General features: G+C 33.0%; 1 protein-coding gene across 1 annotated transcript in view; it reads right to left on the minus strand.

Moving 5' to 3' along the window:
• Window positions 1–4,283, minus strand: part of LOC140439934 (facilitated trehalose transporter Tret1-like) — an 88,031-nt gene extending 83,748 nt beyond the window's left edge. The window contains exon 1 of the mRNA XM_072530122.1: window positions 4,074–4,283. Within this exon, the coding sequence (XP_072386223.1) occupies window positions 4,074–4,134 (61 nt within the window). The 5' untranslated portion in view covers window positions 4,135–4,283. The remainder of the gene's footprint in view (window positions 1–4,073) is intronic.
• Between the last annotated feature and the right edge of the window lie 11,148 nt (window positions 4,284–15,431).

Raw genomic sequence — 15,431 nt, forward strand, 5'->3', positions numbered from 1 at the left:
CCAGAAACAAATCACCCGGAATAGATAATCTTCCAGCTGAGCTAAAGAAGATGGCCATAATACCATAATGATTGGAATATTGGATTACTTTGCACCATAAGCAAAAAAGGAGATATCTTTGAATGCTCTAACCACAGAGAAATTACGCTTCTAATACAGCGTATAACATATATAATATAATATAATATAATATAATATAATATAATATAATATAATATAATATAATATAATATAATATAATATAATATAATATAATATAATATAATATAATATAATATAATATAATATAATATAATATAATATAATATAATATAATATAATATAATATAATATAATATAATATAATATAATATAATAATAATAATAATAATAATAAATATCTTTATTAACAACAGAAATTCTTTACAATGAAATATAATATCAGTGGGGCGAGATTCAGTTTGTGTACCACTGTGTAACTGCGACACACAACTGCCCTTCCACCTAACCCCCCGAAAATAGGATAGATAGACTATATTTAAATAATGAAATTGTATTTTACAATACAACATAAAAATATTAAGTACATATTAAATTTATAAATTATAAACTATTTATTTTTTTTAATTCTTAAATTTTTAAATTCTTAAATTTTTAAATTACTGTTCAGCTGACAACTGCTCATAAATTAATCTCTTGAACTTGACTCTAGACAGATTTTTAATATTGTAGGACAAATTTTTAATATTGCAAGCAATTGAATATGAAAATGAATGTTTAAAAAAGCATGTTGTATGTTTAGGTAAAGTGAGGGTATTCTTGTGTCTAAGATTAAGATTATGAACGTCCGTCCTATAAGTTATTCGATTGTACAGGTATGGTGGAACTCTATCTTGAATGATTTTATGGTAAAAACATAAAGCATGGAGTTTCCGACGATTTTTCATATTTAGCCACTTGACTAAGGTGACAACTTGACTTATCCTTTGAAATTTCCTGATGCCAAAAATTAAACGCAAACAAGAATTTTGCAATTTCTGTATTCTACATGAATCAAATTCAGTGAGACACGCATTGTAAAGCACGTCACAATAATTTAATTTTGATAATACCAGAGCATTACATAATAATGACTTTGTGGCCCTACTTAATAAATTACGGCTTTGATACAGTAATTTTAAAACGGCGTAAGCTCTTTGTAAACAAATACTTACATGATATGTAAACCTTAAATCTTTGTCTAACCAAACCCCAAGGCTTTTAATGAGTTTTTGATGTATTCAATTTTAAACAATGATTTTGAGAAAAATCTGCAGCTGAAGAAGATCATGATTTATTGCATTTACCGATTGGTCACACTCATTTGGATAAAATGACATATAGAGTTGGGTATCATCTGCATAATAATGTTGTGAACAGGACAAAAACACGGCGGGAAAATTAGATGTGAATATAGAGAATAAAAAAAATATAATATAATATAATATAATATAATATAATATAATATAATATAATATAATATAATGTAATATAATATAATATAATATAATATAATATAATATAATATAATATAATATAATATAAATTAATATAATATAATATATAATCCATATATAATTCATTTAATCTCTATACAGTATATAAAATATTTTCCACAGTACTATGTCACCGTATGGCGCCTTATGCAGAGCGGATAGTAGGAAAATACCAGACTGGTTTCAGAGGTGTTAAATCGACAATCTATCAGACTGCAATCTTGAGAGACAAATTTAAAATAAAACTGGAATAAGGCATAGATATTCATGACATATTTATAGACTACAACGCAGCATACAACTCTGTGAATAGAAGAAAAATGTCCAAAGCAATGAAAGAGTTAGGAATACCAAATCAGTTGGTAAATTTAACAAAACTAACTCTTAAAAAAGTTGAATGTTAAGTACGAATTCAGGGGGAACTGTCTGAACCCTGAACAAAAACAGAGAAGGAGAGTAAGACCAAGAACAAGATTCCTTGATAACATCGAAGACATGAGAAAAAAGGGAATGCGTGCTTGGCGGAGGACGGCAATGAATAGAGACGAGTGGAATAAAATTCTCGAGGAGACTAGGACCCACGCAGCGTTGTAAAGCCAGAATGATGATGATGATAGATAGCATAAAATATTTACAAATAGGTGTAATTCAATTTCAGAAACTTTTTTTCGAAAGTAAATTCAGTTTACATTGTTAGAAATTAATGTAAAACAAACATTGACCGTCAGTTATACCCAGTCTTCAGAGACGAAAATGCTACTGAACCTCTAAAAATCATAAGAATAACCTAAATTTCGCTGTGAATGTCAATTTTGGGACACCAGCAACAAAAGACGAAAAAAAGTTTACCACTCTTACACCCCGGTTTTCCCGTAAGACGTCTCGTCGTAGGTGAATAACCGGAAAAAATCTAGTTATTAAGAATCTGTACGCCGTGCCGTAGAGAAAACATTTCAAATAAAACATGTAGCTAAGATAACTTTTAGTGTAGAACGAACCATTCTCTTAGAAAAAAACGGTAAAAGCCATAGTCATTTTAAATAAAATTTGTATCAACTCGACGGTAAAAATTTGATATCGCCGGTCGCTTTAAGCGTCATTACTGGAAGAACAGTTTATTTTACACAAAAAGTGCTATACATATTTTTGTTCAAAATTATTACAGCTAAATTTTTTATTTTAATCATTTTTTTCTACCGCGTACAGATTATTGGTAAATCGTTTTTCCGTTTCCCCCCCTATAAGGCAGCGTTTTAGGGGGAAGCCGGAGGGTAGCAGTAATAAACTTTTTTGCATCTTTTCGGGGTTCCAAAAATGACATTTTCAGCAAAGTTCAGCTTATTCGAATTATTTTTAGAGTTCAAATCTATGACGACTGATGAAATATGTAAAGTCGCTCGTTTGCGTAAAGGACATAGCAGAATAACTGGTGATTACCTTATCTCTAAATCATATCGTCCGTTATGTGAATATTGTAACTGTGGTGTATCTGTAGCACATATTATGGTAAATTGTCCTAAATACATCAATACCTGACAATATATCACAAGTTTTAGGACCAACTAGCAACTTTAAAAAGTTGTACTTTTATCTAAAGGACATTATATCCTTAATAAATTATGAATTAGTTTTATGTTTAATAGATCTTAATATTATAAAACTTAATTTTTAATTAACATACTAACTGAAATTAAAACGTATTTCGTAATGTTATATTGTAATTATTGTATTTTGTCCTTCCCGCTAATAACCCTCAGGGGTTCATGCTGTTAATAAAAAAAATCTGTGTAATATACAGTTTACTTTCTGGTAAGTTTAATAACAGTTCTCAAAACTTGAAAATACAAAACAAAACTTTAAAAAATTTAAATAGATACTTTAATATAATGGTCACAGTTAGTTTTTTTTTTCACTCCGACATTGCCAAATGTGTGTGATTACAAAACGTTGGAAATTTTTGTACCGGACAAACGTTTGGACCAGTAAAATCTATTTAATGGATAGATGGAAGTATTAAAAGTTGCTCAACCTTATGCCGAGAATATTTTAATAAAATTTATGAACTGATGCATATGTGCTAATTACAGCACAGTTAAAATCAAAAATTAACTTTTAAAAGTTAGATAGACAAGTATCCAGGAAAATGAATTATTTAACTACTTAGTTGAAAGCAGAAACATTAAATACAGATTAAATTTTACTATTAGGTGATACTTTCAAAATAAGTAACAAAATGTTTTTTGCATGTCCAATAGGGCACAGATAAGAAAAGCTAATTATAATTTTCAGTCCTATTCCAGAAATATGGTGCATTATATGAAAAAGTGTTATTGACCAATTATATACGTGGATAAAACATAACCGATATAGACATAAGACCTTACGCAAAAATATTTTCTCCTTGTTTTCTTTTTATGTCATGGTCATTTAATGTTCGAGCAACCTTACTTCAAATGGTCTACAAAATATAAAAATATTCGTGTTTTCAATTACAGTAAAAACTATTACAATTGTTTTGTATATACCGCATTACTTTTGAAGATAAAAAATATCACTTACCTGTTATAACGATTAAAAACGAGGTATATTTACACTGCATTAAAATACTCAAAATATTCATCCTGAAGGTAAGTCAGTCACTCACTTGGTTTCGCTAAAAATGATTAGATAATTAACCGACCGTGTTATTTATTGAAGGTATGATCTTAGAATAATAAAATTAGTCAGATGGAACGGAACAAATGCGGCAATCTTTTGACATGCAATTTTGTCGAGTGCTGGCGATATGGCCAGGATTGGACTCGGATTTCTTTATTTGGTGTATCTTTAAAATTTGAAGTTATTTATTAGAGATGAGCTTTGCAGTAACAGTTAGAACGATATCAGTTACTGTTATATTTAAAACATAAATTGTTATTTCTCACATTTTTTAAAATTTAATAATAATAGCACGTAATTCGTTTGGAGGTCAATGCACTTTTTTTGGATTTTTTATTATTAGGAATTATGTTTGTTTAGTTATTGATTTAATTGAAATCTTAGAAAGTTAATTTTATACTCTTATCTTAGATGTATAAAATTTTAAAATTCCGTTGAGTAATGACTTCTTTTAAATATTTACGCGATCTTTTTTTCTCTAACATAATTATGTTTATTGGGCCTTTCAATAGCAATTTTGAGGAAAATCTTAGAATTAACCAAGGAAAATGAAGAGTTTCGCCAAAGTCACAATCTTATTTCAAAGTCTTGTTTAAAATGGGCAGGCCAAGTTAAAAAAGATTAACAACAATCTGAAATTCCACCTTGTGACTTCCAAGCTCGTTAAGATCTCAGAGATAACGTGAATGCTATTAAGAACCTTATCGCACCCCATACCATAACACTTTCAGGATGTTTGACGGTTTTAACTGTGAACTTTGGATCGTACCTTGACGCGGTGTGTGGACGACGAACAAATTTGACGCTTCCTCTTATTAATCTGAACTTACTTTCGTCACTGAACATGACTTTTTTCATTGTTCAGGTCTCCAATTCTGATACCTTTTACAAAACTCTAATCTTGTGTTCTTCATTTCTCTTGTTAGAAAGGATTTCTTTGCAGCACACCGACTTGGTAATGCTAGATCTTTCTGAAGCCAGTGACGAATCGTTCTTATTGAAATGTTCTGAAGGAGATCAGGATATTTATTTTTGAGTTCTGTGGAAGTTATGGAATGGTTCATTATTACTTAACGTCTTGTTATGGTGTTAGTCCTAGATGATTTTTTTTAGGAGCTCTTTAGGTTTTCTTTCCGGAACAGTCCCGAAACAGGCCGGAACGACGCAGCCGACCGTTTCAATTGATAAATTGCCTCTTTTGAAACACCAATATCACGTGCTACGGTAATTACAGAGTCCCCTTTCTTAAGTACCATTAAAGCACGAACTTTCTCCTGTTGTGTGAATTTCTTTCGACCCATATTTTTCACTTTAATTTAAAATTTAAGGATCATAAACTTTACCGAATAAATAAAAAAAAGTTTAACATTGACTACTCCCACAAAGCCAACTGTGTACAAGACAAACACACAGAATAAACAGAACGCATGAATTTTTTCTTCGAATTTAGTGATTTATTCAATATAAATATTTTTTTTGCCGGCACTGTATATATATATATATATATATATATATATATATATATATATATATATATATATATATATATATAAATATATATATATGTACACATTGCGACTTCCTCCACTTTGTACCAACTGTGTACAAGACAAACACACAGAATAAACAGAACGCATGAATTTTTTCTTCGAATTTAGTGATTTATTCAATATAAATATTTTTTTTGCCGGCACTGTATATATATATATATATATATTACTATATATATATCTATATATATATATATATATATATATATATATATATATATATATATATATATATATATATATATATATATATAAATATATATATGTACACATTGCGACTTCCTCCACTTTCTATCTCGACAGTCATGATCCTGTAGATGTCTTTCGGCCTTGGCTTTTCTTATAACCCCCTGTAATGTCTTTCTCAGGCCTCCTCTTCTTCTTCTCTGCATTGGTCTTCACTCCATCATTTTCTTTTAAACCTGTCCCCATCATACGGCTTAAATGGCATTTCAAACTCATGGCTTGCATGGTATCAAATTTTGTTGTCAATATCTATTTTTTTCCCTATTTCGTCATTTCTTATTTTGTCGTGATGTGTAGCCTACAGCATTGTCTACAAAACTCCATCGGTATAATTCAAATATCTTTTCAAAAGCGTTCTTTTTTATAAGTGATAAAAGTATTTTATTAAGTAAGTTTATTTAGTGAAATGTACCCAATCGTTTGTTTTGAATACATACAAAACATTTATCAAATTTACAACAATTTTATGAATGTAAAGTTATTTTGTTTATTTTCCATAGCCTCCTTCCATAGCATAATTTATATTTTTAGAATAAAAAAATCGAAATTTCTTAATATTTTCTTAATAACAGAAATAAGAAAACTAATGAAAAGGATAAAATGGGGTACCAAGAATAAATAATTAGAGATATAGAAGAAAATCGGAAGAACAACCAAGTAAGACAATTCTTTAAAGGAGTTTCAGAGATCAAGGTCAAGTACCAAGCAAGAACAGAAAACTTCCTTCAAGACGACGGCGAACAGCTTATTATTGATGACAAGGAAACTTTAAAAACCTAGAAAGGAATATTCTCATCAACTGTTAAAGGCCAAGCTAGCAGAAATTTCATCAAACATAATAGTGGATACAGTTAATATAGAAGACCAATACCCGACATACGAAGAAGTAACCCAGGCAATTTAAAACTTAAAATTATGTAATAAGACACCCAGCTGCGATGGTATTACTGCAGAGTGATTCAAACGCGAAGGAGAAGCATTGTACAGATCTATATACATCTGTATACTAATTCAAGGTATTTGGCGAGAAAAAAAAATGCCAGATGAAGGAAAGGAGGGGATAGTGTACCAATTCAAAAAAAAAACAAAAAGCAATGTATTAACTACCAGCAAATACCGCTCCTAAATACCATCTACAAAGTCCTAGTAAACATACTGCTAGAAATTACCAAATCATAAACAAAAGAAATCGTTGGGGATTATCAATGCGGATTTAGACCGGATCGCTCTACTATTGACTAGATATTAACAATAAAACAGATAACGAAAACAGATTGAGAGTTTGAGCGTAAACTTGATCAGATATTCATACCTTTTAAACTGGCATTTGATAGAGTATATAGAGGCAAAAAAACAACTAGTTAATTTAATACGGATATGCATAGAAGAGTTACGATGTAAGGTGGGAGTTGTATAACAATACTCAAAGACATTTGAACTACACAATGGACTTAAACAAAAAGATACACTTTCACAGAGTAAAATAAGAACGTGGAAAGAATACCTAGGAAAATTATTTGAAGACCAAAGAGATCTTTGAGCTAGAAGAAGAGGTAAATGATGGACCAAGAATATTACAGCAGGAAGTTTATTCTGCAATAACATAGCTAAAGAATAGCAAAGCAGCAGGCCCCGATAATATACAAGCAGAACTACTCAAACTAATGTGTAACGATGAGTCCAAGCCATCACCGTTAAACCAGCGTGCGCGCGAACCAACCCATGAAGTAGGAGTGTATCGACAGTAGAAAGGGCAAAGCTCCGCTATATAAACGGCAACATTTCCTAATAGAGACAGAATCGACAGGTGTTGACTGAAGGTTCTCTTCTTCCCTACCCCGGCTTGTGGACGTGTTGAGTTCACAAGTTGTTTCCTTTCCTTTTACCGCCGCTATCCGAAGTGCGTGTTGAGCTCTTCACTACCCGTACTCTGAAGCAGTCGTGTTGAGACTGTCGAGGAGTGTCCTATTAACCCGAATCACTTAAGGGACGTGTTGAGTTCCTTTTCCTTTCTTTGTACCTATCCTCCGCTGTTATTAAATCGATACAACGTTACCGTAAAATTTCAAATACACATTCGCTTGCCGATAAGACTGGTTCCATATGACAAGGTCAAACTTAATTTGAATAAATAGGCCAGGTACTGAGAAGACTAAACCAAATTGTAAATATGTACATAAGATTTTTGTCAATTTAATTTAAGGAAGACAATAAAGTTTTATTTTTATTTTGAACTCTGTCTCTGACTGTCTAAAAGCTACCCGGATAGTGACTCCCACGAGAGGACGTCACAAATGGCGCCCGAGCAGAAAAATACGTTTTAAACAATGATACCGACCGAATTCCGAATTTTATTTTCATAAGACAGTACTACATTTCAAATTTTAATCAAAGACAGGGTGATTCACAGTTCAATAATGACAGACGCTCCGGAAACGTCGAAGGTTAGTTGGGTGTACCTATTAAAGAAAGACGAACTTATAGCCGAATTAACAAACAGAGAACAGCCGACGGATGGGAACTTCAGCGAGCTAAGAGCGAGATTAGTTGCGATCATCAAGGCACCAACTCAAAAAGGCCAAAACCCAGAGGAAATAGAAGAAAACCAGATGGAAGACAGACAAAGAAAGATGGAAATAGTACGCAAATGGGGGTTACACTTTGACGGTTCAAGAGACCCAATAGAATTCATAGAACGGTTGAAAGAACTCCAGACAGCTTACGGCCTACAAGACACCCACGTTTTACAAGCTCTACCAGAAACATTAAACGGGAAAGCATTACTATGGTACAGAAACAATAATAAATATTGGAACGAATTAAAAGACTTCGAACAAGATTTCCGCAATTTCTTCGTTTCCTCCGTTCTCACGCAATCTCTGGAAGCACAAATCCGGAACCGACTCCAACGAAACAACGAAGGTGTAAAAGACTACATCATTGATATTCAAACAATGATCAGAAGACATGGTGAATTCAATCACCAAGAAGAACTAAACAGGATATACACCAATATGAACCCGAACTACAAGTTGTATATAAAGAGGCAAGCGTATCGTCAACACAGGACATCATCAGACTAGCGGAAGAATATGATATGGTCCAAAAAGAAATATATAACAGAAACAATACAAGGTGTGATTGGACACAGGCAAATAGTCGTAATAACAAAATACAGAATTTCGACAGACAGACTTGTTGTTGGAGATGCGGCCGCAGAGGCCACAATAGAAGAAACTGCAGAGCTATCGCTGTACTCTTCTACAGCCATTGCGGAACCCGAGGAACAACTTCCAATAACTGCCAATGTAGAAGCCGACCGGACCACTCCAACAGGACTGGACAAGAAGGAGGCAACCCAGTCAGCATTTAGAGTCCTCCCTAACAACCTCCAGCTACGCACACTATACAGATCAACGACCCCACACAACGATAACGTTCAGCAACGGTAAAAAGTTAAGAGCACTAATAGACACAGGAGCCCAAAATTCGTTTATAGGACAAAAAGGTAAAAAAATATTGGAACAATGTGGAACAAAAAGCGACAGAAAAGCTTTAAAGATCACGCTGGCAGATGGAAAAACCAGCAACATAGAAATCTGTTTTACAGCAAAATGTTCCATAGACAACGTTTGGAGAAAAGCCAAGCTACATTTTTTACCAAACCTAGCTTCAGAAGTAGTACTGGGAATGCATGAAATAACAAGATGGGGCCTTGATTTATCAAACATCTTAAATAGAAATCGCGTAAGAAGGAGAGAACAATACCCAACCAGTACAGAACACGGATCCAGATCGTACAATGTCAGACACGTTAGAAATATATTACAGTGACATAGAAATGGACGGCACAGTTACGCCGCCACCATATACCGTTCCAGAATTAATATCACCATTAGGGAACACACCAAAACCTAACACCCCGGGCAAAGGCTGCGAGCCCCTGATAAAGGCTATTTTCAAATTCAAGAACCTTTTCGATGAACCAACCATGGGCATCACAAAAATTCAGAAAGTCCAGTCAATTCCAGTGTCAATCCCGCTGCTCTCACTAGTTCCGCCGCAGCATAAAGGAAAAAAATACAGACTGAGACTCCCGAACCAGGTGCTGAGGATAAAAACCAATAATTGAAGCCCCACGAAGGAAGACGTTTTTTTTTAAGAGAGAGGAAGACGATTTTTTGTTTAAGAAGACGATATTTATATTTTTTTTAGGGCGGACATTTTTTATTTCGATGTATTGTAAATTTTTTTTAGGGTAACCAAGTACCTGGCAAGGAATAAAAATAAAAAAAAATTTTTGTTCCAAAATTTTTTTTTCCCAGGAAGAGGGGGTGTAACGATGAGTCCAAGCCATCACCGTTAAACCAGCGTGCGCGCGAACCAACCCATGAAGTAGGAGTGTATCGACAGTAGAAAGGGCAAAGCTCCGCTATATAAACGGCAACATTTCCTCATAGAGACAGAATCGACAGGTGTTGACTGAAGGTTCTCTTCTTCCCTACCCCGGCTTGTGGACGTGTTGAGTTCACAAGTTGTTTCCTTTCCTTTTACCGCCGCTATCCGAAGTGCGTGTTGAGCTCTTCACTACCCGTACTCTGAAGCAGTCGTGTTGAGACTGTCGAGGAGTGTCCTATTAACCCGAATCACTTAAGGGACGTGTTGAGTTCCTTTTCCTTTCTTTGTACCTATCGTCCGCTGTTATTAAATCGATGCAACGTTACCGTAAAATTTCAAATACACATTCGCTTGCCGATAAGACTGGTTCCATATGACAAGGTCAAACTTAATTTGAATAAATAGGCCAGGTACTGAGAAGACTAAACCAAATTGTAAATATGTACATAAGATTTTTGTCAATTTAATTTAAGGAAGACAATAAAGTTTTATTTTTATTTTGAACTCTGTCTCTGACTGTCTAAAAGCTACCCGGATAGTGACTCCCACGAGAGGACGTCACAAATGGACAACGATTCAATCGCAATAACCATAAAAATATACAACATATACAACTCTGGAGAAATACCAAAATAATGGCAGAGTTTATTGCACTTCCAAAAAAACCAGGAGCCAAACAATGCGAAGAATACTATATGACAAGTCACATAAATCATCTCCTACAATTATTCCTAAAGATAATCCATGAGAAAAGTTACAATGCTGTGTAAAAGTAAAATTTTTCCCAACCAGTTCGGGTTCACAAATGCTATTGGTGTGGGAAAGGCTTTGTTCTTAATACAAGTCTTATCCCACAGACGTCAATTGCGACGTATATACTTGTCTGGTTGATTACTGGCGTTTATACACTGTTCCAGATAAGATAAAGATTGCCAGAATGATCGCCAAAATTCATCATGGATAGGCCCATCAAGGAGAAGAATACTTAACCATAGATTACTAGATTAATTCCTCGCAGAGATCATCGGAGAATATCAGGTAAGATTTAGGCAATGAATATCAATCATGGACCTATTGTTCACAGTAAGCATGTTTTAAGCAAAGCCTAGGAACATGACATAGATGTTTATAATATTTTCGTCGACTTTAAGCAAGCGTATGACTCAATAAATAGGTCACATTTATACAAAATATTAAGTGAATTTTAAATACCGTCGAAAGTAGTTAGCCTCCTCCGAATGACAATGACGGCAACAGGACCTCAGATACAGATACAACATGAGATGACAGATCCATTTGAAATAACACAAGGATTAAAACGAGGTGTTGGGCTGGCACCAACACTGTTTAATTTACACAGAAATTCGTAGTTAGAAAATATGGGAAGGTAGAAACAAAAACGTGATAAAAAAAAGTACAGTTTAATTTGTATCTCATTTTGGACACCCTGTAGATTTATACAGATCTATAAAAAATTAATATTTTCTTTTGCCGATTTTTGTATTTACATTTACGTGCTCGGCAACAATGGCCACTCGCACGGGTGTTTTATGTCATATAAAAATATTTTAGAGTTTATGATACAATGACATTTTTCTAAAAACCATAAGAACTCTATCTAACTAGTTGGTATCACTGATAATGTCGCCTAGCTGCGGTTTAAGATTTTACTGTCGTGTTACTTCTCTGTATTGATGATATTCGGTAAGAATATATTTCACTGTTAGTTGGCACTGGCATGTTTGACAGATAGGCCGGATATTTTATGTCATCAGGAAACTGTGAGTTAATTTGGTTTGGCCTCTACGGATTCTTCGTATAATTGTAAGGTCTCGTTTTTATAGACCCTTGGGGCCAGTGTATAATAGCTTATACAAAGAGGCCTGAATTGCACTTAAGGATGTATTTAGGGAGCTCCAGTGGGTTTGCCATAATCTCCTGATGAATCTGTATACTTCTGTTTTTAAATCAAATGGTGGTAGTTCAGATTTGTTTCCTAGATGGCATCGTTAGTTTACTGGGCAAACGGTGTGACTTGTCATCATAACCTTTTACATCGACAGATAATTTCAAAAAATGCTTTTACCATGAGTGTAAGGTGTTTCGTGTTTATTGAATTTTGCTAAATATGTCGATTTATTGTTAATTTTATTCAAATCATGAATGTGTTGCTTGTGTGAGTCCATTTCAAAAGGTAAAAGAAATAATAAATTAGACTTACTCACAATCAATTTAATTTAACTATCCAGACGACCGGTTTCGCTTTCTACAATATGCAAAGCATCTTCAGGTCTCGATACAAAGTTAAATAAATGATGCCGGTACTCTATTAATTGATGGTTGAAAGAACATGGTTCAAACTATCCTGTATTGTTGTTTGGAGAACTCAAGTCTGCTATTGTAATTGTTTGACAGTAAACGGGGAAGTTCTTGAGGAGACAGATTTTATCCAATGAAGTAGAGATAGGTGTAATGTAATTGTTTGTTTGATAAAAGTAATGTTCTATACCATTGAGTTATTTAAAAGTTATTTATATTTATTCTAGAGATATATTTATGAAATATGTGTTATTTATTGAGATTTTATTTTTGAAGGTGACTGTTGTGAGACAATGAATGAGATTAGATGTACAAACTGTGTGGGTGTGTAATTCTATTAACTTGTAAATATCAAATTTCTTTGATAAAGTATTGCTGTAATATGTGGCAAATGGTTGTATGGTGAAATAATCGAAGTTAAAATATTAAAATTAGAATTGAGAACACTTTAAGACACACAGAAAACACACAGAAAACACTTAAAAAGGGGACGAAACAGACATTAAATTTAAAAAGGGGGAGGATTTGGAAGCACTACATTTCTTACTTGGAGACAATGAGTTTTTTTGTCTCATTGTCTCCAAGTAAGAGATGTAGTGCTTTCAAATCCTCCCCCTTTTTGATTTAATGTCTATTTCGTCCCCTTTTTAAGTGTTTTCTGTGTGTTTTCTGTGTGTCTTAAAGTGTTCTCAATTCTAGTTTTAATCTTTTTACTTTAATTATTGGATTATACAACCATTTGCCACATATTACAGCAATACTTTATCAAAGAAATTTGATATTTACAAGTTAATAGAATTGCACACCCACACAATTTGTACATCTAATCTCATTCATTGTCTCACAACAGTCACCTTCAAAAATAAAATCTCAATAAATAACACATATTTCATAAATATATATCTAGAATAAATATAAATAACTTTTAAATAACTCAATGGTATAGAACATTACTTTCATCAAACAAACAATTACATTACACCTATCTCTACTTCATTGGATAAAATCTGTCTCCTCAAGAACTTCCCCGTTTTCTGTCAAACAATTACAATAGCAGACTTGAGTTCTCCAAACAACAATACAGGATAGTTTGAACCATGTTCTTTCAACCATCAATTAATAGAGTACCGGCATCATTTATTTAACTTTGTATCGAGACCTGAAGATGCTTTGCATATTGTAGAAAGCGAAACCGGTCGTCTGGATAGTTAAATTAAATTGATTGTGAGTAAGTCTTATTTATTATTTCTTTTACCTTTTGCTAATTTTATTGTTTTTGGAGGTACCAATGTTTTAGCAGACCTTTCAATATACGAAAAATAATAATATTTAGATATAGGAGATGTGAATAAAAGTAATTTTATTTTTCACGCGCAATTTAAAAATGAAATAAAATATAGGGTAGTCCATAAAAAAAACATAAGTTTAATACACTACGAGCTCTAATAACTATATAATGGGACAAATTAAAATATATAACAAATTCAGGAGTCTGACAGTTAATTTATTATTTTTGTAATATTTACGATAATAATGTTAAATAAGCAATATTTTAAATGATATATAACTGTATTATTTCCATATAATGGTGCCTGGTATCTCTGCAAATTCAAAAATTCGTGAGTTGTTGATTAAAAATTATTAATAATACAATAATAAAACCCGTAATAAAACAATCCTTGAAGTGGCAGATGAAATTAATATTCCTAAAACTACAGTGTGAAATATAACTAACCATTATGAGGAAACATCAAGTGTCTTAGATAAAAAAGGTAATAGCCCGGGTTGTCCAAAACTAGGAGAAGTAGAAGAATATTAGTAACAGTTTGCAAAAAATTTTTTTACTATAATATGCAGATTGAAAATGTGGAAAACTTTACGTATCTTGGAAGTGTCATAACAGAAAACGGAGGTACAGAAGACGATATTCGTATGAGGATACGAAAAGCCCAACAAGCTTTCAGCACGCTTAACCCTGTTTGGAGATCTGGCGAGTATACTACAAGGAGAAAGATCCGAATATTCCGATCAAATGTCAGGTCTGTTCTACTCTACGGATGTAAAACCTGGAAAGTGATAAACACCCTCACAGACAAACTGCAGGTCTTTGTTAACAAATGTCTACGAAGAATTGTTCGTATATTCTGGCCTAACACCATTAGAAACGAAGATCTGCTACACCTGACCAAACAAAAGAGGGTACAAAATGAAATTAAGTCCAGAAAGTGGGGTTGGATCGGTCACACACTCCGAAAAAATAGTTCCAGTATCGCAAAGACTGCCCTAGAGTGGAATCCCCAAGGAAAAAGAAAAAGAGGTCGCCCAGTACAAACTTGGAGAAGATCCATCATGGACGAGATAAGAGGCTAAGGAAAGTCTTGGAATGAGGTGAAGGCCTTAGCGCAAAATAGAACCCTATGTCGCGTTTTCACTGAAGCTCTATGCTCCACTTAGGAGTTCAAGAACCTTATATATATATATATATATATATATATATATATATATATATATATATATGTATATATATATATATATATTGCAAAAAAGTAGAAGAAATACTCTAAGGCAAGCTGCAGCTGAATGGAATCATAAAACTAGATTATATCTGTCGAGGGAATGCTGTAGCACGTAAAAAATTAAAACTAGATTAAAATTTTATAAGGTTGAATTACAGGCAATAACTTAAAAGTTCAGGGTTAGAACCTTTTTAATTAATTGACTGTACCGTAAATGCTGCGAAATATCA

Source organism: Diabrotica undecimpunctata, chromosome 4 (genome assembly GCF_040954645.1).
Source record: "Diabrotica undecimpunctata isolate CICGRU chromosome 4, icDiaUnde3, whole genome shotgun sequence".
Lineage (NCBI taxonomy): Eukaryota > Metazoa > Arthropoda > Insecta > Coleoptera > Chrysomelidae > Diabrotica > Diabrotica undecimpunctata.